General features: G+C 42.4%; 1 protein-coding gene across 3 annotated transcripts in view; it reads left to right on the top strand.

The window, feature by feature from the left end:
* LOC108135014 (scavenger receptor class B member 1) overlaps positions 1-26552 on the top strand; it is a 308793-nt gene that overhangs the window by 210536 nt on the left and 71705 nt on the right. For all 3 annotated transcript variants that reach the window (XM_041708918.1, XM_041708919.1, XM_041708920.1), the window contains exons 7-9: positions 8804-8970; positions 9390-9515; positions 9572-10138. In XM_041708918.1, coding sequence (XP_041564852.1) covers positions 8804-8970; positions 9390-9515; positions 9572-10138 — 860 coding nt within the window. The remainder of the gene's footprint in view (positions 1-8803; positions 8971-9389; positions 9516-9571; positions 10139-26552) is intronic.

Consider the following 26552-nt stretch of genomic DNA (forward strand, 5'->3'; position numbering starts at 1 on the left):
GGTGGTTGATGAGTCGCCGTCGGTATCAGGATGTTCCTTTTTTTCCTCTTAGGCGAACGGTATGTCCGCTGTTGATTGCTGGCCGGCTGGCCGAAGGTGTCCCAATGCTGAATTAGGATGATTACGTTGAAGGGGTGACTGCCCCTCTTACCTGCTGATCTATGGACTCAAACAGTGAATAAATACACAAAATACACAGTTAACGACTGTTGGTCGGAGTTGGGTCTACGAGCGATGGCTCTTTATTATTCGAAAGTCGAATCAGAACTAAAACTTAAAGCTAACATAATTGAACTTCATAGCGGTCACTCCAATGGGCAGTGTTTGCGGGCTATGTACGAGCATCCGGCCAGACGCTGTGTCAGCAGTTTGGCCGGCGCGATGTTTACGTAAACTGTGGTCAACAACTTTAGTTTTGCTGGCCACAGTTAACTACTCCCCCTTTTAAGTTAAGGCCGCCCTCGGTCGATCCTAAATCTGCAATCACTTCTTTTATTTGGATGGCAGATCTTTTTGCCCTACTAAGTCGCTGGTAAGTAAGACCAATGCAGATGAGCGCACAGCATATAGTTCCTACAATAATTGCTGCGAGATGCATTTGGTTGTCGTCAATCTCGCCTCGGAACTCCTTGATAAACTCCAAGTTTCGTTCACTCAAGCGGTGAAGGTTCGGGAGGCTGAGAACAGGGGGAGCTGGCTGCCCCTGGAGTTCTCTTCTGGGCGTTAGCGTGATTGATAAAGAGGGTTTTCATTTATCATGGCCTGTTTATCGAAGGTGATGAGGTGAGTGCCATGTATCCAGACTTCTGTCCCATTGTCCACTCGAACATTGGCAGACCTGTCGTTGATGATTACGATCCCTTCGTCCACGTATGTGATTGGGTGCAGGTCGCTCTGTTGTGTTCGGCAATACGCCATCCCACCAGCATGCAATTCTTTGGCGCATGAACTCTCTGCCAAACGGCAGAATGTGGCTCCCGGTGACACGGAGCAGTTTTTAATGGCGTGAATTTCTCCGTCGCATTCCGCTATAATGTTGTCTGTTATCTGCAACATTGTCCCACTATGAGCGAGTGGAAAAATAGTTATCTTTTTGCATGCTAATTTTACTTTAGGAAATTTTATGATAAAATGTAAAACGTTAACGGACTGCAGAACCTTCACGGACGAAACAGACAAAAGATCCCCTATGGGAGTGTTGGTGGGTTCCTCAAGCCAAACTGATTTTAAGTCTTCGTGGTCTAAAATATTAATTTTGGCAAGGGTTATTGCAAGCATTAAATTCTGTAATTCCATCATCAGCATTCTGTTTCTTGCAAGTAGTGCCTCATATAGGTGTCCAGTGTCTACTTGTGAATTTTTGGCGGATCTCAGAATTTGATTAACGGTCGATGTTAGCTGATGAATTTGATTTTGAATGTTAGTGTTTATTTGAATTTGCCTATTGCTTGACTCAACTAACTTCATTTCGGTGAATCTGATTTTCTCTAAATCACCTGCGTCTGGTGTCCCTGCTACGACCTTTAGCGCTGACCCTAAGAAATCTAGACTCCTAGCTACTCGATGTGGGATAGTGGAAACATGTTTATCATGTTGTCTGTTTCTTCCACCACGCGCGCCTACTCCGAGAGGTTCGCTGTGTGAGTGACAAACGCGAACTCTTCCCACACTAGTATTTGGCCGTCAACAATGGGGATATACTTGACCTGGGAATAATCAGTTATGTGAGCCGACGCCAAGGATAGGAAAAAATAAGGTATGAGTCCGAACCTGTGGAATTGAACTTTAGCTATTTTTTGTTCATCGAGAGGTATCCCACCACCAATAAAATAAACTTAAACTAAAAGGCATGCCAGTGGCAATGAAACTTGTGGCTAGTACGAATTTGCGCCAAGTGGCTTAAAAGTGTAATAAAAAATGGTTAAAGAAGGACATTATCTGATTGTACTATTTAAGATTGTCCTTGTGGACCACCCTCCCCTTAATGAGGACCGTGGTCCCCAGGTCCGCTTCTACAGCTCTTTCCCCATACAAGGGTGTGAGTTTATTTCCTAGCCTTTTGTTGAACTTTACGAAAACTTTTTCTCAACTCCGAAGACCCTATTCTGTCGAGTCGTGTTCTCCCTGTTTCTTAGCGCGTCCTGTGCGTTTTTTATCTTTTCCCGGACTTCTATTTGTAAGTCGTCCGGGTTCGCCTGCACAACATCAGCTGGTCTTTTGTCAATTACCGTGTGGATTGATTTGTTGTACCTGGTAGTGGCTAATAGAATTATTTCCACGGTGTCGGTTATTCCGGTGTCGATTTTTAAACATCGACTGAGTTCCGATAGGGTACTATGGAACCGCTCTACCTGTCCGTTTGAAACACTATGTAGAGGCGGTGCATTTGCAATGCTAACGCCAAAATGATTATTGAGCAAGGTTGAGATTGTCTGCGACTTCAACGATGGTTCGTTGTCGCAATAGATTACTCTAGCTTTTGAAAAATAATTCATCAGCTGATAATAAAGCATGTTTAAGATCCTCAATGGTCCTTGAGTGGACGTGTTGCACGACAGCAAATTTCGAAAATTTGTCGATGCAAGTGAGAAAATATTTCCTGTCGGTGGAGTATATGTCTATGTGCAATAATTCTCCTATATGAGAGGGGATTGGTGTCTCACCCAGCTCTTGTTTTTTTGGATGTCTGTCATATTTGGCTCTCGCGCATGTCTTATAGTTTGAGACGATTTCGCTGGCCAATTTTGCCATCTTCGGGAAGTAGTACTCGGAGAGCACTTGCTTCACATTTTCCTGGGCCGATCTATGGGATAATAGGGATGCTCAGCTGTGACAATTTCGTTGCTGGAAATTGTCGAACCAGCTGGTCCTGTACCATGGCCAAAGTGTGTAGGTCACAATGAACGGCGTTTACGCCATTAGGAACGATAATATCTGCGATTTCTCTGAGCAATGATTATTTGCAAGAGAAGCTAACTAAGTTACGCCTTTTGTTCCCAAACAGTATGAAGCTGTGTTTCAATGGGGAGCGCGCCTCTTCGAGAACCAATTGGTTCTGGAAACAATTCAGTGGTTTGTCCGTAGAATCAATGGTGTGGGTCAGGGAGAGTTCGCTGTGTATCGTGGCTATGCATGATTCAGCTTCCTGCTCATAGCATTGAGTTGTTGTCTGGACAGCGCGTCCGCGACCAAGTTCTCTTTGCCAGGCTTATAAAAAATACGCGCACCTGACTCATCGATGCGCGCCTTCCACCTCTTGATTTTAGCGTTCGGATTTGACTCCGAGGCGCAAAGGTCAAGGGCTGATGATCAGTAAAGATATTTATGTCTTTTACTGCGTACAGATAGTGCTGTAATTTGGCTAATGCCCAAATAATAGCTAACAAATCCCTTTCATTTGTAGCATAATTTCTTTCCCTGTCGTTCAATGTCCTTGAGATCATTCTGATAGGACGACCCTCTTGGGACAATACCGCTCCAATGCCATAGGCCGATGCATCTGTCGTTAGATCAAATGCTTTTTAAAAATCGTGGTATCTTAGCATGACGTCTTCAGATGCCAAGATATTTCGCAGCTTCTGAAACGCTTGTTGCTGCGCCTCAGAGAACTGGACCTAAATGTTCCGTGACTTATGTCTACTAACCCTTCCGTTTTCCCCTTTCAAGTTGTCCGAAATGGGTCTTGCTATTGCTGCAAAGTCCTTTATGAAACATCTGTAGTAGCTCGCCAGGCCAAGGAATGATCTGACTTGAAACAGGGATTTTGGTTCCGGGAAGTCTTTAATGGCTTTGACCTTCTCTGGGTCAGTTGTTGCACCATTGCTGGTAACTATGAATCCCAAGAAGCTTACGCTTTTTTTAAAGAAGTGCGATTTTTCTACAGACATGTTTAATTCGTAGAGGTTCTTTAGAACCCAATCTACGTGTGTGACATGTGATTCTTCATTTAAAAAAAAAAAAAATAATCACATCATCCACGTATACGTGACAAAATTTGCCGATTTGCTCTCGCAAAATGTCGTCGATTGTCCTTTGAAAAATGCTAGCAGCATTCTTCAGACCAAAAGGGAGTCAGCGAAATTAATATTTCCCTCCGTTTACCGAAAAGGAAGTTTTTTCGCGATCACGCTCTGCAAGCATGATCTGGTGGTATCCTGACTTAAGGTCCAAAGTTGTAAAATATTTGGCCTTGCCTAGGTTTCCCAATATCATGGAGATATTTGGCATGGGGTACTTGTCAGGTACCGTTCTATCATTTAGCTTGCGAAAGTCAATTACTAGTCGCATGTTTTTGTTGCCCATTTTATCAGTGCCCTTCTTGTCCACTACCCATATTGGGTTGTTGTACGGAGACACTGATTTTTGGATTATGCCGTTGCCCAATAGATTTTGGATTTCCTTGTTAACAAAATCGGCCGCCCCCATGGGTACGGATACAGTTTTGCATAAATAGGTTCCTCATCCATTGTTCTTATTGTGGCTACTACCGAAGTGTTATATGGTAGTGCCTCCGAATCATAATCTTCAATGGTATCGTCATCAATTTTTGCCGCTGCACTGGAGGCTGCGCTAGAATAATTTTTGTCGGCCTGTTCGCCGCTTTGAGCGAGATGATTTACTCTTTGTCTTTTAATAGGGCCTGAACGGCCGCACGTAGCCGGTTTCCCGTTTTGGTAAGCCTGTGCTTGGGTCGGTTGTACAAATTTAGAAATGGATGAGTCAACAACCATTGGCTCCGGAGTATTATTTTGCGGTGCAGAATGCACTTGGGCCTTATGTGGTTTGCTAAAGTGCGGGTTTTTACCGGCACCAAACTGCTGATTAGGCTGCGGGAAGGGCTTGTCTGTTGACGATCTTGTGACTTTGGATTTTGCCGACGATCTTTGTCCTCCTGGCTTCTTGCAAACGTAGTTGCGAAAATGTACCTTTCGTGGTTTGATTCCACTTCTTGTGCCAGGGCCAAAGCCGATGGCATGTCTTTCGGCTTTGCCGAGAAGATGAGGTTTCGCTTGAGCCCTCAAATGAACACGCGTAAAGCGTCCTCGCGGAATTTGGCACACAAATTTGTTACCATTGACGTGTCGTACGACATATTGACTTTATTTGTCAATAAGGTGAGTTTTTTCTCAACCTCATCGTAATACTGTAGAAGGGTCATGCCACCCTGTCTTAGGGTTCCCAGCTCTTGTTCAATGACATGCATTGGTCGCTTGTCACTGAACGTGAAGTCAAGACGATTTATTATCGCGTCGAAATTTAGTACCGTGCCGAATGAGGACAGCACGGCGTCGGCAGGGCCCCTAATCTTACTTCTAATGATGATTACTGCCTGGTAGTGGCGCGAGCTACCATCATACCGTCTGAAAATATGGTAAACGGCCGTGGCCGCCTGTCGCCAGGAGACGTATGTTTCCTGTGCACCCGCAAATTCGGGCAAGCATTTTACAGCATCTAAAGGTTCGCTTCATTGTATATTATCATCTATTTGAATAGCCGTGTATGTTTTTATTTCTGCGGCCGTTGCTGGTGAAGTATTTATTGCTGCCACCCTGCCAGCCAACTCCTCGATTTGTTGTCTTAACCCCTGCTCTCTTATGTGGTTATGAACGGCCTGTTCTGTTAGGGCATTATTAACCGCTGCCTGTATAACGGACCTAAGTTGCTCGGGATCCATGACGTCTGTAGGAGGGACGGGGGGCTTGCGTTTTGGGGTTGAGGCGTGGACTTGCCCTATGCTCTCGGACTCTGAGTCGCTTGAGTATTGTTTTCTGTTCCTATATTGGAGAAACGGATCACTCATGGGCAGGTGAATTTAACTGCACAGAAACCCGTGCACGTAAGCAAAAGCGCTGCATAAACAAAGACAAAGTCGAAAGACTTTGGGGGTCGTATTTCCTTTTAACTTAACTGCGGCTGTCTAATTATAAATTATAAAATTCTAAATACTGAGATTTTCTAAAATTTCACTTCACACTCGTTTATTTATTTATTTGATTTTTTTTTTTTTTTGTTACAAGAATTAAATCGGCAGAATTAAATGCTTGTTTTTCTTGAGACAGTGGTTCGAATTATATAGATAACTTTGATTGAAGACATAAAAGTTTTGGCCGAAGGGCCCATTTACATGTTTTGTGCATTTTGTGTCGTTTTGCAGCTACGTTTTTCCCGCGCCGCCGTCACTTTTAATTTCCAAGCTTTAGTTTTATTCGGTCGGGTAATTTGTTACCACTAGTTGAGCGCCAATTAGTTTAGTTGTTAATCCGGTGGGTGATGAGTCGCCGTCGGTATCAGGAAGTTCCTTTTCTTCCTCTCAGGCGAACGGTATGTCCGCTGTTGATTGCTTGCCGGCTGGCCGAAGGTGTCCCAATGCTGAATTAGGATGATTACGTTGGAAGGGTGACTGCCCCTCTTACCTGCTGATCTATGGACTCAGACAGTGAATAAATTATACGCAGTTAACGACTGTTGGTCGGATTTGGGTTTACGAGCGATGGCACTTTATAATTCGAAAGTCGAATCAGAACTGAAACTTAAAGCTAACATAATTGAACTTCATAGTGTGTTCGCCGGCTATGTACGAGCATCCGGCCAGACGCTGTGTCAGCAGTTTGGCCGGCGCGATGTTTACGTAAACTGTGGTCAACAACTTTGGCAACAGTTAACTTACATATACGTAAAACATTTTACTGCTACCACTGATTTGAATTTGTAAACAAAAATAAAATGTATGCTGAAATATTAAAAAAATATATTATAACATATAATATTCATATTTATATCATAACCCAATAGTAAATACGCCCATATTCTTATGGTACCAAGTTTAAAAAGTGGCAAAAGATAAAATATTCTTGATGCAATATGAAATGAAATAAACGCACACATGCTCCCGTGTATGAGAATGCATGATCACGCATACATACAAAGACGAATTCAAGCGCAGGGCAGCCTTCTTCAAAAAGCGCCTCTCTGTGACTGAACGACTGAACTCGTGCAATGAGTGCGCGAGCATAAAAATGAGAATAAGAATGAGAGAGCAAAAAACCCGAACGCACACGAAGTGCATGGGCCTGCTGCTGTGAGCACGGGGGACCTCCCGCGATCCGTTTTTTTGTGCCCAAATGCCTTGTATGAAATGACCAGTCTATATGTTGTATGGTTAGTGATGGAACTCAAAGGCAAATTCACCTTTAAAAACTAAACAATTTTTATTGCTGTTGTCGTCCGAAAAAAAAAACAAAATTAAGTCTTTTTCCTATTATTAAGAAAGTTTTTTTCTTAAAAGATTACAATCAGAAAGGATTTCCATTTTTAATTACAATATTTTCTTGAATCAAGAAATTTTAGTCATTGATTCAAAGACTAGCCGATTTAAAGGCGAGATTTCTAAATTTTAAGAATTTGTTTCTATGAGTTCACCAGGGGGTGAGGATTTGCCCTAATGCTTTAAGCCTGGCAGTAATTTCAGCTATCAGCATGGAGAATATTGATGACGACTCGAAAGGCCCTTTCTTTGTAAATTGAAAGGGATTCCATTATCCTTAAACAGCTTCTGGACCACACAGTGAACACTTCCGTCATCCACAGTAATTTTACAGGAAGTTCAACCAGTCCTCTTGAGGCGAGAACCACAGATGAAAGTAAAGCAAATAGTTTTCGAAATTCAGTGACACCCCTCAGCAGAAAGGGAAGAGAACGGGGATCGCGTTTTTTATTTTTAGCTTGAGAATACCGCAGGAAAGTTAAGTTGTACAGGTTTGGATACGCCATGGCCATACTAAAGCATGGTGATTGGATCAATAGTCATTGTATCATCGTCAAAATCAGACAGAACAGCAAAGCTATTGTTCTTCCCTGAGTAAGTATGGTGATTGGATCAATAGTTATAGTATCATCGTCAAAATCAGACAGAACATCAAAGCTATTGTTCTTCATTTAAAGCACTAAGAAATCATAGCAGAGGCGGCTACTTTTAGACGTTTTTGATTGCTAACAGGCTTTATTAGCGAAGTCTTATTCATACTTCCACCGCTTACGTCCAGATTTCTTCTTCTCCTAATGTTATTTACCTGAACCAGGCGCTCTATTTCAGCAGCATTCTTACTAATCCAATTGGGAGTAAAAAGGGTTCATAGCTGGAAAAGATTCATTAGTTGTCATATTCAAAGATAAAGAGCAAGTTCCAGGATCAAAAGGATCGTCAAAATCTTGATTTCCATTGATTAAATGGTTCGAGATGTCCGCGAGGCAATTTCTGGCATCAAAGGAAATCGCCTTGGCATTCCTAGAGGCTTGGTTGGCGACTTTTTTGACAACTTCGTCTTTATTGACCGGTGGTCTAATGATTTGGTCCTTGGCAAACTCCAAATACTTACTCACACGGGGGCCAATATTGCTTTTACAACAGGTATTTCCAGAGATGGCTTAAAATGTAAAGACATCTTTGCCGGACAGCATCTCATTGCACGGGAAATAAGAATAAACAAAAAATAATAAAAGAGGCCAGGCCGGCGAAAGTTAAGTTGAAAAGTTCAGAAAACCGAAAAAACACAAAAACAAACATAATTCTTTTTACAATTTTTGAATAAATACGGGATATCAGAAATAAACAAACCGGAATTTGAGAACCGCTAGACTACGAAATTCAATCATGTTGAGTTGAATTTAAATCTGATTTTTGCTTGATTTAAAAACGGGCATTTTATTTAATTTATAAAATCGTACATCAATTAACACGGATTGTATTTCATAAATGTGTTTTTTTCTCTGTGTACTCTTTCTCACCTTTCACCATTCTCAACAGGTGACTGCCAGCCGGTTGGACTGATTGACGTCACTGACTGCTACTACGGATTCCCAATCTCCTTGAGCTTTCCACATTTCATGAACGGTGACTTGGGGCTGCAAAAAAACGTTTCCGGCCTAAACCCTGATCCGGCTAAGCACTCTTCAGCCTTTGTCATTCAACCGGTATGTATAAGTTACCAGCTACTTTCATTGTTAGAATCAATTACTGTACGCTTAACCAAATGCGAAAAATAAAATCTAAAAATGTTTGCCTTGTTCTGAACCCGCAAGTATTATTTAACCTTTACATTTCTGACCAATTATGTCACTGTTAAAACAGGTTTAAACAATTGAGTTGTTTTTTATATAACTATTTTTATATTAAATTTACTTTTATTCCACAAGACTTAATTTAATTAATTAAATAAAACAGTAGAACCGAATCACAATAAAAGGAAATCACAAACAAATACCATATATTATAACAAGACATACGCAACAGCCATATTTTAATCGCATTCAGATGAAATTTGTCCAATTTTCAATCTTGCGAAGATTGCAAGTTTTCTCGTTCACAAATGTATCTATTGTTATTTTTTTAGGAATCCGGACTGCCGCTTTCGCTATCTGTTAAAGTGCAAATTAACATGCACTTCAAAGACCTATATAATTTTCCGACAGTCTCCAAGTTTAGTCATCTTACGGTGCCCATGCTATGGTTCGAGATCGTACGTATTTACCTAATTGTTGCAATATCAGCCTTTCAGTAAAACCGTTTTTTCAGATGATGTCAAAACTGCCCGACTCTCTGGACTCGCGGTTTAACTTCTACCTAAACATTTTGCCGTTCGTCAATCCCCTAGGCTTTTGGAGTGGTCTTCTGCTGGGAATTAGTCTCATAGGCTATGCTATTACTAGAGCTACGATCCACATGTCGAGCCACGCTCGCCATGTGACCAATATATCCGAGGGCAAGTTTGTCCGTGCCAATTTAATCCAGAAAATTGCAGGTAGGACCTTCAGTCAAGCGAACCAACCCTGCGGGATAAGGGTCATAGAAGACCGTCAGTTTGCCAAGCCACACGTTATTGATCGATTGGTCGTCGAAGACTCAGCCTTCCGGCAGCTTCACCGAAAATCTACCTACGCCCTGGACAAGGAGCCAGCACTGTTGGATGTCGATGAGAGCAGTGACGAGGGGCACACCTGTGACACATTCACTTTTAAGCGAATTTCCACAATGACCAATTCCTGCGTAGAATTAGAACACTGCCATGACGATGACGAGTGCTTCTACAGAGCTTTGGATAGGGATATGGGGAAGGAAATCGCTGCTGCTGTAAACCAGCAGGTGAGTCTTTTTGGTAGTCATAAAAGTACTCAAGAGCACTAGCCAGCAGGACATGGAATCATGCTAGGTGCGTAGTTAGAAGGACAGCGGTGATTGCCCTTATCTTCTAAACACAATATCTAGGCAAAGACTCTATAACACTAAGATGATTAACGGAAAAAATGTCAAGAAAATGTCTCTATACTGCTGCTTTTTTGCAAAGCCAAAAACAAAAAAACTTCACAGGTATTTGAACTTTACACATACTGAGTTCTATTTTTGGAAATTCCTGAAGATGACCTTGAATTTTTCGTCAAACAAAAATTGTCTTCTGAATTTAAATTTTTGTCAACTCGATTTAAGAATCATGTTGACAAAGAGAAACAAAAGTAAAAGGGGCATTGTGCACATAGAATGCAAGGGGTTTGTGGCGCAGCGCGTTGGGTAGGTCTTGGGCAAGCACGGCCCAAGTTCGACTCCTGCTTGATTGCATTATTTTAATTTGTTTATATATTTGATTGATTGATATTTTTAATTATGTATAATAATGTATATATTTCTAGCTAACAAGCACGCTTCGCTTAAGATTATGAAGATGCATTAGACCAATATAAACTATTCGCTCAATAAAATTTTTGTAACGCTTTCATTCAAAAGCATGAAAAAATTTATTTATTCTACAGTTTCCTTTTACTTAAAGTACTTAAGCACATATAATAGATTGTAAATCTCAAAAATTTAAATTCTAATCCAAAACATTTGGATAAACAACGTTTTAAGTTTTACTTTACGGTGCATGAATGAATAAACTATGTGCAGTACCGACTCTCGAACATTCAACATATAACTGCCCATGTAAAAAACACGATTCTTCTAAATTAAGCCGCTTCACAATGTGGGCATATCATATTCATCATTCCAATATATCAATGTACATTATAGTCGATATAATTAAATGCAGCACAGAACATATCGACGTCGTATTTGCGTAGACCTTGATGGATTTCTTGCATGAGCTTCTTCAAATCTATTTTGTCAACGTTGCAATGCACTATGTGGTATTTTTTGTGACAACACGCCCCGAGCATTTCGATTACGTCAACCTATGTTTGATTTTGGACGTTGAAAATAATAACTTCTATGGTCTTTTTAGAAACACTTTCACTTTATAAATGAAATGAACATTTGTTCAAATTTGTTTCTATTTTAATCTGTTATATTTAACTGAAAAAACTTGAAGTCTGTTTTACGATAAATGCGTGGGTGGATGCGGGGTTGTGACAACAGTCAATACAAACAGTGTTCTGATAATTTTTGGATCTTCATAGTGTTTAATGTGAAAGATTTGGGTAAGGTTGGTCAAACGGTTCGATAGTTAGAGTTAACGCGTAGGTGTGTGCGTGGGTGGGTCGCGAACAGTACAATGGCTATCAAGCATCCATGATCTAAGACAAATATCTTACGAAAAGTTTCATCAAATTCGGTTCGGCGGTTTTTGAGTGATGGAATTATATATACATTGATTTTTATATATATACTCGGGTTTGTGGCAACTGACTTCATAGTAAATAAGGCTTGTTATTTATTTAGCTGAAGTTTAATAACATTTTTAGCTTTGTTTGCAAGCATGTTTTATACTATAAAATCAGGTTTGTCAGTACCGTTTTATAATATTTTTTTTAACATTTTGCTTTGTTAGCTGATCATCAAGTACAGATTTTATTATTGCTAGATGTGGTTTTCAACATATGATATAAACAAAATTTTACTATTTTTAGAAATTCTGAATAATTAATAATTTGACAGTTCAGAATTGCGCTTTTAATTTTATTAAAATCGGAAAACGATATCATAAAGCTGCCATAGAAACTATCAAATAAGCTTCAAATAGCTTCAATGTAAAAACACCCAAGTCAATCATAATTTTAATGTTTCCAAAAATATTTAATTTTTGCAATAGCTGCAAGGGTATATGAACTGGGGGTAGCCGAAGTTTGCTTACTTTCTTGTTTTTAAAATGAAACTTTTCTATTTTGTAATTCTTTTCATTACTTTTTGACTTTGTTATAATTTTATAGTTTAGAATAAGGCTTTTAATTTTATTAAAATCGGAAAACGATATTATATAGCTGCCATAGAAATTATCGATTATTTAAGCTGCAAGTTATCATAGCTTCAAAGTTTTTAAACATATATGCAAGAAAATCATAATTTTAATGTTTTCAAGAATATTTAGTTTTTGAAATAGCTGCAAGGGTGTATGATCTTCGGCTTGCCGAAGTTTGCTTCCTTTCTTGTTTTTCAAAAAATGTATTTTTTATTTTTATATAACTTTCACTAGTTACAACATTTTTATTTTTGAGAACACCGACTATTGATTTTAAGTCTTGAACTGAACTGATTCTTAAATCTAACTATCTTGTGGATCAAGCCTCGGTTTCCGAAAGCTTTCGATCTTTTGAGTGAGACATTTTTATTTTGAGTGAACTTTCTATTTCGATTGAGTGAGCTTTGATTTTAAGTGAGTGAAAGAGAGTTCTTTGTCTTATCTTGTTTACAGGTTTAAAGGAGACGCAATTTGAATATGGCAAAAGTGTGGGAACGTGCCGTTGGAACTTATCAGCGGCGCGACAATAAAGGTTTAGTCTGGGATTTAACATTAACAATGGAAATTTCCCAGAGCCTTCTGAGTTAAGAAAATGTTAAGAATATCTGGGTTTCAAGTTTTGTTTCCTTTTGATAGGGGTGACTCAAGAGTAAGATCTAATGTGTGGAAAGGGTGTGTAGGTGTGTAAGCATATGCATATCGTGTGTGGGTTTATGTGTGGATGTGGATATGTCACTCCCCCAACTTTTGAATTAGGGCTGTCCTCAGGGCGATAGTTTTGGGTATAAAATAATGTTTTATTGTAGTACAATTCATTTATTAACAATTTCTTCATTATTCGGTGTCTCTGTTGTGGGTTTTAATTAATTTAATTCAACAATTACTTTGTTTGGTATATTTTTAAACTTATAAATAAGATACAACATAATGCCAGTTATTGTTATTATAAATGTGATTAATGCTATTATTTGATATAGATTATTAAATTTAGTGTCTGTTGGGGCGGGTCCTTGCCGTGCTGAGTCCTGCCAAGTATTTAATAAAAATTCGGTTTCGGGGTTGAATTCACTTGCTGCTTTGTGCACTTTATTTCTCCAAGTGATTCCAAGCTAGCGATGTTGCACCAAGCCTGGTTCGACATGAACATACGTGGATGCGACTCACGGGGCAGCATGGATCCACCAAAGCTCGAGCGTCAAACCATTTTACATTGGAACCGACCAAAACCGACGCCGTTGGAAGGATGCTCACACTCGTGCGCTGCAGGATAGAAGCGCACGATGGAACTGTAGCAGGGTCACTGGGCGCTGAGCGTGACGACATTGTCGGCGACATCCTCTGCTGCTGCTGTTGTCGTGCTGCGCGCGGCGACTGGGGCTCTTGGATGTGCAAGAGGGTGTGATGCCTTCCACCGCAGACGCGGCACTTGGCCTTACTTCGGCAGGTTTGGCCCGAATGCTCGTGAGCAAGGCAGTTGGCGCAATACCGATTAATAAGGACAAGGCGGAGTCACTTAAGGGCCGGAAGACGGAGAAACCGTTGGCATTTTCTCAAGGCGTGAATTCCTCTGCAAACGCGGCACTTGTAAGCGTGTTGGTTGCTAGTTGGTGCCATCGTAAACACTCTGTGTGTGGGAATAGATAAAAACAAAGGTAATGTGTTATGGATGATGGAGATGACTGTGACATGCAAAAGGACAGACACCAGAGAACGACATGAACTAGTAAGAACGTCTGGACTAGTAAGAACGTCTGACAGTGGATAAATCTGGGAGGCGTGAACAAAAGGAAGAGTCACTTGGAATCAGTGGCCTCCATCGGGAGACGGAGCGTCCCACCCACTAAGAAGTGCCCGGGGCTGAGAGCTACAAGGTCAGTGGACGCATTGGAGAAATAGGCCTCGAGTTTTCACAGGCCTCAATTTTTGCTAGGAGGGTAGTTAGTTCCTCGAATGTGTATTTCCCGACAGCCGTCTGCTTGTATAAGTGTGTCTTGCAGCTTTTGACACCTGCCTCCCAAAGCCCCCCCCATTTGAGGTGCGCCGGGCGTGTTGAAGTGCCAGGTCACATTTTGGAGACTAAACTTGGAAAGTATCAATGCCCTCGTGGCTTTAATGAAATCCTTGCATAAGGACGTTGAGGCTCCAACGAACGTTTTGCCGTGTTCAGAGTGTATGTGGTGTGGACAGCCACGTCGGGCGGAGAAGCGCGAGAAGGCTGCCAGAAACTTCTCAGTGGTTAAGTCTGACGTAGCTTCTAGATGGATAGCTCGGGTACTAAAGCATACAAAAACGCAAACATACCCCTTTGTTACCTTGCAACCTCGACCGACATAGCTTTTAATGTCAAATGGTCCCGCGAAATCAATGCCCGTGTGAGGCGAGTCTGGAAAATGTGGATCTCGCAGAGGGCAAATCTCCCATCAGCTGAGTCTGCAGCTTCCTTTTGTGAATGATGCACACTCGACAAAAGTGAATGGTTTCCTTTACAAGATTCCTCAGCTTAGGAATCCAATACTTGGAACGAATCAGTCGGATCACTAACTGATTACCCCCATGTATAGATATGCGATGGGTAAAAAGGACAAGAAGTTTTGCAAAAAATACACCTTGCTGGAATGATGCTTGGATGTTTCTCATCACAACTTAGCATCTCAGGCGCTCGTAAACGTCCGCTTGCTCAAGACACCGTGACTGTCGAGAAAGGGGCTTAAATTGGAGATGCTTGAGACTGGAAATCGTAGCTTGTTGCTAAAGGCCTTGCTTTCTGTTGCAAATTCACTTTGCTGAGTGAGCACAATTAGCCGCTCTTGGACGTCAGACAACTCTGTTGCAGAGAGTTCTGCCTTCACGTCGACATGTTGCTTGCGACACCTCTCTAAAATGTCAGTTGCCGGAGGCGCTATAGCGATGTTAACCTTTATTGGGCGTTGTTCGAGCTCGGTTTCTAGCTGGACCGATGAATTGAGTGGCCATTGCTCCTGGTTTTGAACCAAGCACTCAGGCCCGCGCCACCAAAGGTCGATGTCCTTAAGCTCTTGGGCTGAGACGCCTCTGCTTGCCAGATCAGCCGGGTTATCTTCCGATTTCACATGAAACCACTTTGCTCTATTGGTGAGTTGATAAACTCTCGTAACTATGTTGGCAACGAATGTAGTCCAGGTGCATGCTGGTTTGCTTAACCATGCAAGCACTATCGTAGAGTCCGTCCAATAAAATGTGTCGTAGTGAGTAGGAGGCATCTCGGAGAGAACTGCTGCAGCTAGTTCAGAGAGAAGCACTGCGCCACAGAGTTCCAAGCGCAGTATGGAAATGGACTTTACTGGAGCAACTCGGGTCTTGGATGAAAGCAGGGCTATGAAGCAGCCGTCAGTCGTTTCGACACAGACAAAAATGGCAGCACCATAGGCGCTCTGCGATGCATCGCAAGACCCGTGGTACTGCAATTTCGCTGCTGGATGAAATCACACCCATCTTGGAATGCGAATCTCTTTCAGGGCTGGATACCCTTTAAGAAAATCATGCCACCTTGTGACGAGATCAGTCGGGAGAGGCTGGTCCCAACTTAATTCCCGCAAATTTCTTGCATGAAAATCTTGGCCCCGGTTGATGAACGGCGATAACCATCCTGCTGGATCAAATTGTTTAGCTATCTAGGATAAAACCTCGTTTGGTGTAGTCTGTTTGAAGAGAAATTTCCCTCGGCAGGAAAAAGAAACCATCAGACGTCGCTTGCGAACGGATTCCTAGGGTTTTTGCCATACTGGCCTCTTCCAACTCAAGGAAGTCAGAACTGATCAAGTGGTCTTTTGGCATACCTTGCAAGAGTCCCTTCTCGTTCGAGGTCCACTTTCGCAGTGGAAACCCTGCACTCTCGAGGGCCAACCGGAGTTCTTTGATGGCTAGAACAGCGGACTGCTGGGTGTGGTTGCCAGCTAGAACGTCGTCGACATACATGAATCTGGAAATTATGTCACTTGCTAAAGGATATTGGTCAAGTACAGCTAGCTGTTGAAGCACGCGAATGGCCAGAAAGGGCGCACAATTAACGTCAAAGGTCACCGTGTTAAGCTCATAGTCGGAGAGCTTCCCTTCTTTATCGCGGAACAGGATTCTTTGGAAGCGCGTATGATTGGAATAAACAAGAATTTGCCGGTACATCTTAGTGATGTCTGCGTTGAAGACGTACTTAAAGAAGCGCCATTTGAGGATCTGGGTGGTAAAATCAGAAGGATATCATTAAGACTGTACCCGTTTGACGATGGATTGGAGGCGTTAAGCACGACTCGAACCTTTGTCGTGGTGCTGTCTGGTTTGAAAACCACGTGGTGTGGCAAATAAAAGTTGTTGGAGCCGTCGTTTGGAGAGACCAGATGCATATGACCTAAATCTTTTAAGATGGTGTTTTTGTTTAGCCGTGCCTCGTTTTTAAGGAATTGCGCCAATGCCATAGGGCTTGAATGTCCCAGGTCTATATTGCTAGGCTCCTTAAAGGGCAAGGAAACCACATACCTCTCTTTCTCATCCCTTTCAGTGGTCTGCTGGAAGTTGTTCTCCCACACCGAACTGGATTCCTCAGCCAGCTTCACTGGAACATCTTACACCTCCCAAAATTTGGTGAAGATGCTGTCTAGTTTAGCCTCAGTGACAGACAATTGTGTCGAGAAGGAAGCTATTCTGTTAGTGGGATTCTTCGCGATTGGGCCGCAAAGAATCCACCCGAATATGGTCTCTTGGCCAAGGAGTGTTCCGCAAACATTTGACTGGAAGCCGCCTAGAATAATCGATGGAATTAGATCAGCGCCTATGAGCACGTCAATCTGCGAACTCTGGTAGAAATTCGGATCTACTAGTTGGAGGTTGGGCAGGTCCCTTAAAGAACCTTCGGGTATCATATAGGATGGGAGATTTCCAGCTAAATGTGGTAACACATATGCGAAGACTTCGAGTTGTATATGTGGCCTATGTTGGGAGCCTATGTTGAACTGACAGCGCTTGCGAGGCTGAGCAGCAACAGTTTGGTTTACTCCCGCAACTTGAGCTTGGGTGGATTCATAGGGGAGCTTAATTAGGTTGAATAACCGTTCCGATAAAAAAGTTGCTTCTGGTCCTGAGTCAACTAAAGCGCGTGCAGAGTACCTTATGCCCGAGTGGCAGATCTCTATGAGCGCCGTGCTCAGGAGGACCCCTTGCGTGTTCACGACGAGATACGTTTGGACGTTCGATTGAGTGGTCTGTATACTTTGCTGGTGGTCAGGTATAGATGCCGACTGTAATGGTGGTTGGAGGTCAGGTACGGGTGCTGACTGGAGTTGTTGGGGGCCGCCACGATGCAGGAGGGTGTTATGGCGACCTTTGCAAGTGTAGCAGTTGTGAGTATTTGTGCAGTCTCTCAACATGTGTGTTCTTGCAAAACAGTTCAAACTGAGTTTTTGCTGTTTTATATACTGTTCCCGATCCGGGACGGCCATATTTTGGAACTGGGGACACATACGGATAGGATGGTTTTCCCTTGAACAAAGTCTACACGATTGTGCATTTACTGTAACCCTATTTTCAAAGTTGTGGATAATCCGCTGCCCGCTTTCAGCTCGTGGGCCTCTGGATTGAGCCGCCACCGAAGGTTTGAATTCTTCAATTGCCTCAAGGGTTCGATGAAGACCTTGTAAAAAAACCTTGAAATCATTACACCCTGGAATCTCGGATGGTTGAAGGAGAGACTGCTCCCACAAAGACAGCGTCCATTTCGGCAGCCTCGAGGAGCACAGAAAGACGAGCAGACAATCCCATTTGGTGGTGTCTACCTTGGCGATTTCCAAGGTTGTTAAACACTCTTGGACTGTGCTCTCCAGGTGCTTTAAGGATTTCCCACATTCTTGGGAAACCGAGGGAAGATTGAACAGAATCTTAAGCTGGCTGTTGACTAGCAGTCGCTTGTTTTCAAAACGATTCTGCAGGTTCCTCCATGCTGATTTAAGCCCTTCGTTGGTTAAAGAAGATAGCGCAACGATGGACTTTGCTTCACCACTCGTTTTCGAGTTGAGATGGAACACCTTGTGGAAGGCTGACTAAGCTGTTGAACGCTAGCGCTTTCAATCGTTTCGCTTAATGTTGCAGCGCATCGTTCGAAGACCGAGTAACAGTAATCATACTTAGATTGCATGACTGTAATAGTTTCTTTACACTTTAATACAGAGAGGACCGCAGAGCACGTCTCGAACTCTCTCTCCACCTTGTCCTAGAGAGCCCGTATCTGCTCAAGTCGGACCTTATTTGTGTGAACGGGCGGAAGTTGGTCAGCTGGGGTGTTGACTCTGGCTTCGAATTGACTTACTCTGACGGTTAAAGTCACGAACTTTGCCAAAGCTATGTCAGCGTCAGCCTGAGACATGTCGTATATAGAAATGTCGTATGTCGTATGTAGAAATGAATGTTGTTATAAATGATATAGTACAAAGCTACTAAATAACAACAAATACCCCTTTATAATTATAGGGTTCTGTTTTTCGGGATGCCGCGATCGTTTGTTGGTGCCGCCCTCTAACTCGCCCGTCCGAAAAGTGCGGTTTCCACTTTTATAATTGCCTGTTGGCGCAGCGAGATGTGTAAGCCGGGTTGTTTGTGTTTTGTGGTTAAAATATTCGGATGCTATGTTATGTTTTGATGTTAAAATATTCGGATGTGTAAAATATTGTGATGTTAGAATATTACGTGTGTAAGTTAGTTTTGTTGTTGATCCGGTGGGTGATGAGTCGCCGTCGGTATCAGGAAGTTCCTTTTCTTTCTCTCAGGCGAACGGTATGTCCGCTGTTGATTGCTGGCCAGCTGGCCGAAGGAGTCCCAATGCTGAATTAGGATGATTACGTTGAAGGGGTGACTGCCCCTCTTACCTGCTGATCTATGGACTCAGACTATACGCAGTTAACGACTGTTGGTCGGAGTTAGGTTTACGAGCGATGGCTCTTTACTATTCGAAAGTTGAATCAGAACTGAAACTAAAAGCTAACATAATTGAACTTCATAGCGGCCACTCCAATGGGCAGTGCTTGCCGGCTATGCACGAGCATCCGGCCAGACGCTGTGTCAGCAGTTTGGCCGGCGCGATGTTTACGTAAACTGTGGTCAACAACTTTGGTTTTGCTGGCCACAGTTAACTACTCCCCCTTTAAGTTAAGGCCGCCCTCGGTCGATCCTAAATCTGCAATCACTTCTTTTATTTGGATGGCAGATCTTTTTTGCCCTACTAAGTCGCTGGTAAGTAAAACCCATGCAGATGAGCGCACAGCATATTGTTCCTACAATAATTGCTGCGAGATGCATTTGGTTGTCGTCAATCTCGCCTCGGAACTCCTTGATAAACTCCAAGTTTCGTTCACTCAAGCGGTGAAGGTTCGGGAGGCTGAGAACATCTTGGTTGGCAGTGATGTTCAACAGGGGGAGCTGGCTGCCCCTGGAGTTCTCTTCTGGGCGTTAGCGTGATTGATGAAGAGGGTTTTCATTTATCATGGCCTGTTTATCGAAGGTGATGAGGTGAGTGCCATGTATCCAGACTTCTGTCCCATTGTCCACTCGAACATTGACAGACCTGTCGTTGATGATTACGATCCCTTCGTCCACGTATGTGATTGGGTGCAGGTCGCTCTGTTGTGTTCGGCAATACGCCATCCCACCAGCATGCAATTCTTTGGCGCATGAACTCTCTGCCAAACGGCAGAATGTGGCTCCCGGTGACACGGAGCAGTTTTTAATGGCGTGAATTTCTCCGTCGCATTCCGCTATAATGTTGTTTGTTATCTGCAACATTGTCCCACTATGAGCGAGTGGAAAAATAGTTATCTTTTTGCATGCTAATTTTACTTTAGGAAATTTTAGGATAAAATGTAAAACGTTAACGGACTGCAGAACCTTCACGGACGAAACAGACAAAAGATCCCCTATGGGAGTGTTGGTGGGTTCCTCAAGCCAAACTGATTTTAAGTTTTCGTGGTCTAAAATATTTATTTTGGCAAGGGTTATTGCAAGCATTAAATTCTGTAATTCCATCATCAGCATTCTGTTTCTAGCAAGTAGTGCCTCATATAGGTGTCCAGTGTCTACTTGTGAATTTTTGTTAACGGTCGATGTTAGCTGATTAATTTGATTTTGAATTTTAGTGTTTATTTGAATTTGCCTATTGCTTGACTCAACTAACTTCATTTCGGTGAATCTGATTTTCTCTAAATCACCTGCGTCTGGTGTCCCTGCTACGACCTTTAGCGCTGACCCTAAGAAATCTAGACTCCTAGCTACTCGATGTGGGATAGTGGAAACATGTTTATCATGTTGTCTGTTTCTTCCACCACGCGCGCCTACTCCGAGAGGTTCGCTGTGTGAGTGACAAACGCGAACTCTTCCCACACTAGTATTTGGCCGTCAACAATGGGGATATACTTGACCTGGGAATAATCAGTTATGTGAGCCGACGCCAAGGATAGGAAAAAATAAGGTATGAGTCCGAACCTGTGGAATTGAACTTTAGCCATTTTTTGTTCATCGAGAGGTATCCCACCACCAATAAAATAAACTTAAACTAAAAGGCATGCCGGTGGCAATGAAACTTATGGCTAGTACGAATTTGCGCCAAGTGGCTTAAAAGTGTAATAAAAAATGGTTAAAGAAGGACATTATCTGATTGTACTATTTAAGATTGTCCTTGTGGACCACCCTCCCCTTAATGAGGACCGTGGTCCCCAGGTCCGCTTCTACAGCTCTTTCCCATACAAGGGTGTGAGTTTATTTCCTAGCCTTTTGTTGGACTTTACGAAAACTTTTTCTCAACTCCGAAGACCCTATTCTGTCGAGTCGCGTTCTCCCTGTTTCTTAGCGCGTCCTGTGCGTTTTTTATCTTTTCCCGGACTTCTGTTTGTAAGTCGTCCGGGTTCGCCTGCACAACATCAGCTGGTCTTTTGTCAATTACCGTGTGGATTGATTTGTTGTACCTGGTAGTGGCTAATAGAATTATTTCCACGGTGTCGGTTATTCCGGTGTCGATTTTTAAACATCGACTGAGTTCCGATAGGGGTACTATGGAACCGCTCTACCTGTCCGTTTGAAACACTATGTAGAGGCGGTGCATTTTCAATGCTAACGCCAAAATGATTATTGAGCAAGGTTTTGATTGTCTGCGACTTCAACGATGGTTCGTTGTCGCAATAGATTACTCTAGCTTTTGAAAAATAATTCATCAGCTGATAATAAAGCATGTTTAAGATCCTCAATGGTCCTTGAGTGGACGTGTTGCACGACAGCAAATTTCGAAAATTTGTCGATGCAAGTGAGAAAATATTTCCTGTCGGTGGAGTATATGTCTATGTGCAATAATTCTCCTATATGAGAGGGGATTGGTGTAAAATATAAAAATACGCGCACTCTGACTCATCGATGCGCGCCTTCCACCTCTTGATTTTAGCGTTCGGATTTGACTCCGAGGCGCAAAGGTCAAGGGCTGATGATCAGTAAAGATATTTATGTCTTTTACTGCGTACAGATAGTGCTGTAATTTGGCTAATGCCCAAATAATAGCTAACAATTCCCTTTCATTTGTAGCATAATTTCTTTCCCTGTCCTTCAATATCCTTGAGATCATTGTGATAGGACGACCCTCTTGGGACAATACCGCTCCAATGCCATAGGCCGATGCATCTGTCGTTAGATCAAATGCTTTTTAAAAATCGGGGTATCTTAGCATGACGTCTTCAGATGCCAAGATATTTCGCAGCTTCTGAAACGCTTGTTGCTGCGCCTCAGAGAACTGGACCGAAATGTTCCGTGACCTATATCTACTAACCCTTCCGTTTTCCCCTTTCAAGTTGTCCGAAATGGGTCTTGCTATTGCTGCAAAGTCCTTTATGAAACATCTGTAGTAGCTCGCCAGGCCAAGGAATGATCTGACTTGAAACAGGGATTTTGGTTCCGGGAAGTCTTTAATGGCTTTGACCTTCTCTGGGTCAGTTGTTGCACCATTGCTGGTGACTATGAATCCCAAGAAGCTTACGCTTTTTTTAAAGAAGTGCGATTTTTCTACAGACATGTTTAATTCGTAGAGGTTCTTTAGAACCCAATCTACGTGTGTGACATGTGATTCTTCATTTAAAAAAAAAAAATAATCACATCATCCACGTATACGTGACAAAATTTGCCGATTTGCTCTCGCAAAATGTCGTCGATTGTCCTTTGAAAAATGCTAGCAGCATTCTTCAGGCCAAAAGGGAGTCAGCGAAATTAATATTTCCCTCCGTTTACCGAAAAAGAAGTTTTTTCGCGATCACACTCTGCAAGCATGATCTGGTGGTATCCTGACTTAAGGTCCAAAGTTGTAAAATATTTGGCCTTGCCTAGGTTTCCCAATATCATGGAGATATTTGGCATGGGGTACTTGTCATTTAGCTTGCGAAAGTCAATTACTAGTCGCATGTTTTTGTTGCCCATTTTATCAGTGCCCTTCTTGTCCACTACCCATATTGGGTTGTTGTACGGAGACACTGATTTTTGGATTATGCCGTTGCCCAATAGATTTTGGATTTCCTTGTTAACAAAATCGGCCGCCCCCATGGGGTACGGATACAGTTTTGCATAAATAGGTTCCTCATCCATTGTTCTTATTGTGGCTACTACCGAAGTGTTATATGGTAGTGCCTCATTGGGGTCTGCAAATGGCCTTTTTCTGCTTTTAAGCATTTTTATAAAGGCATCTTTGATTACAGGGGGTGCATCAGAGCAATCTACGTTAGTAATATTGACATCAGCACAGGTATGGAAGGAAATTTCTTCGTCTTCCGTACCCCATTTAAGACTCCCAGATTTTATGCAAAGCGATGCCACAGCCTGTGTAAACAGGTCGAGGCCGATTATCCCATCGAACGTTGATAGGTCCGATAGAATAAAGAATGTTGCTTTTATATTGAAAATTGAGACATGGCATTTCTGTGTTATTTGTGTTGCGCCATTGATTGAATGAAAATTGAAAGGCGGACGGACGCCTTTTAGCCCCTTGTAAGGTCTAATAAAGTTTTTAGACGCGCCCGTGTCTATGATGAATTTCATGGAAGCGCCCGCTACTCTTCGTCTGAGGAAGGGTAGCAGGGATTTTCCCCTAAAAAATTGATGGCATCCGAATCATAATCTTCAATGGTATAATTATAATGGTATAATTTTTGCCGCTGCACTGGAGGCTGCGCTAGAATAATCTATCTCGGCCTGCTTTGAGCGACATGATTAACTCTTTGTCTTTTAATAGGGCCTGAACGGCCGAACGTAGCCGGTCTCCCGTTTTGGTAAGCCTGTGCTTGGGTCGGTTGTGCAATTTTAGAAATGGATGAGTCAACAACCATTGGCTCCGGAGTATTATTATGCGGTGCAGAATGCACTTGGGCCTTATGTGGTTTGCTAAAGTGCGGGTTTTTACCGGCACCAAACTGCTGATTAGGCTGCGGGAAGGGCTTGTCTGTTGACGATCTTGTGGCTTTGGATTTTGCCGACGATCTTTGTTCTTGCAAACGTAGTTGCGAAAATGTACCTTTCGTGGTTCGATTCCACTTCTTGTGCCAGGGCCAAAGCCGATGGCATGTCTTTCGGCTTTGCCGAGAAGAGCACATCCGTGAGGTTTCGCTATAGCCCTGAAATGAACACGCGTAAAGCGTCCTCGCGGAATTTGGCACACAAATTTGTTGCCATTGACGTGTCGTACGACATATTGACTTGATTTGTCAATAAGGTGAGTTTTTTCTCAACCTCATCGTAATACTGTAGAAGGGTTATGCCACCCTGTCTTAGGGTTCCCAGCTCTTGTTCAATGACATGCATTGGTCGCTTGTCACTGAACGTGAAGTCAAGACGACTTATTATCGCGTCGAAATTTAGTACCGTGCCGAATGAGGACAGCACGGCGTCGGCAGGCACCTAATCTTACTCTTAATGATGATAACTGCCTGGTAGTGGCGCGAGCTACCATCATACCGTCTGAAAATATGGTAAACGGCCGTGGCCGCCTGTCGCCAGGAGACGTATGTTTCCTGTGCACCCGCAAATTCGGGCAAGCATTTTACAGCATCTAAAGGTTCGCTTCATTGTATATTATCATCTATTTGAATAGCCGTGTATGTTTTTATTTCTGCGGCCGTTGCTGGTGAAGTATTTATTGCTGCCACCCTGCCAGCCAACTCCTCGATTTGTTGTCTTAACCCCTGCTCTCTTATGTGGTTCTGAGCGGCCTGTTCTGTTAGGGCATTATTAACCGCTGCCTGTATAACGGACCTAAGTTGCTCGGGATCCATGACGTCTGTAGGAGGGACGGGGGCTTGCGTTTTGGGGTTGAGGCGTGGACTTGCCCCTATACTCGGACTCTGAGTCGCTTGAGTATTGTTTTCTGTTCCTATATTGGAGAAACGGATCACTCATGGGCAGTTGAATTTAACTGCACAGAAACCCGTGCACGTAAGCAAAAGCGCTGCATAAACAAAGACAAAGTCGAAAGACTTTGGGGGTCGTATTTCCTTTTAACTTAACTGCTGCTGTCAAATTGTAAATTATAAAATTCTAAATACTGAGATTTTCTAAAAATTCACTTCGCACTCGTTTATTTATTTATATGATTTTTCTATTTTTTTTTTTTGTTGGTACAAGAATTAAATGGGCAGAACTAAATGCTTGCTTTCCTTAAGACAATGGTCCGAATTATATAGATAACTTTGATTGAAGACATAAAAGTTTTGGTCGAAGGGCCCACTTACATGTTTTGTGAATTTTGTGCCGTTTTGCAGCTACGTTTTTCCCGCGCCGCCGTCACTTTTAATTTCCAAGCTTTAGTTTTATTCGGTCGGGTAATCTGTTACCGCTAGTTGAGCGCCAGTTAGTTTTGTTGTTGATCCGGTGGGTGATGAGTCGCCGTCGGTATCAGGAAGTTCCTTTTCTTCCTCTCAGGCGAACGGTATGTCCTAACGGAATTAGGATGATTACGTTGGAGGGGTGACTGCCAATCTTACCTGCTGATCTATGGACTCAGACAGTGAATAAATTATACGCAGTTAACGACTGTTGGTCGGAGTTAAGTTTACGAGCGATGGCTCTTTATTATTCGAAAGTCGAATCAGAACTGAAACTTAAAGCTAACATAATTGAACTTCATAGCGGCCACTCCAATGGTCAGTGCTTGCCGGCTATGCACGAGCATCCGGCCAGACGCTGTGTCAGCAGTTTGGTCGGCGCGATGTTTACGTAAACTGTGGTCAACAACTTTGGTTTTGCTGGCCACAGTTAACTTGTATGTGCATGTGATATTTGGTATGTGCATAAGCACCCTGTTTCTTTCTGCACAACACAAATATTCACATGAAAAATAATAATAAAATTGGATGCTTTTGGAATTACGTATGTGTGTATGTGGATGTGATATTTGGTATGTGCATAAGCCCCCTGTTTCTTTTTGCACAACACAAATGTTCACATAAAAAATAATAATAAAACGTTGGATGATTTTTATAAATTGTGAGCGCCGACGGGACTATGTAAAGCTTGTATGTGTGTGTGTAGGTGCGAATGAAGATGATGTATATTTTATAAATTTATGCTCGATTAGTATCGGCAAAAAGACGACTAGTTATGTATGTATATATATATTTTTTCACACAAAATGGAGTCCAATTGGAGTGCGGAGTGTGGGTGTGTGAAATAAAATATATATATAGAAATGGAAACCTTGGAATTACTTAGCTGGTGGAAAGCGATAAGCTGGTGGAATCCGGCTCGAAGGACCAAATGCCAAGCTAGAGATGTTGCACCAAGCCTGGTTCGACATAAACAGTTTGTGTTTCTATTATTTCTTTTGTTTCAGTATATGATAAAGGTTCAGCTTTGTTACATTGTTATTAACATGTGTAATCTAACATCTTATTTGACCGTATAAATTCATCTATTTTATTGAACAATTACGAATTTTATTGATGTTTGAAAATTTAATACTATTTTGTATTGATAACGCGAAAACTTTGTGAACGCAGTAGTTCGAGACGATTTTAATTTGCGAAACTTTGTGAAAACTATATCGAAAGCGCGACGAAAAGGAGTGGCTACGATGACGTTCGATTGATCACTAACAATTACATTTCAATAATTTCTCTTAGAACCTAACTTATGCTACGGTGGCGAGAGACGGGGCGAATTCGCAAGAGCGAACAGACGAAAGCTTTATTGGCTCCCGCTCTCGCCCTACAACTAGTGATTTAAATACAAGCGCTGAGTGCGCAAACACCGCCCCCTCTGAAGGGACGACGTCCTTCAGCCCAGAACGGGCAACAG

This window comes from Drosophila elegans, unplaced genomic scaffold (assembly GCF_018152505.1).
Source record: "Drosophila elegans isolate 14027-0461.03 unplaced genomic scaffold, ASM1815250v1 contig_433, whole genome shotgun sequence".
Lineage (NCBI taxonomy): Eukaryota > Metazoa > Arthropoda > Insecta > Diptera > Drosophilidae > Drosophila > Drosophila elegans.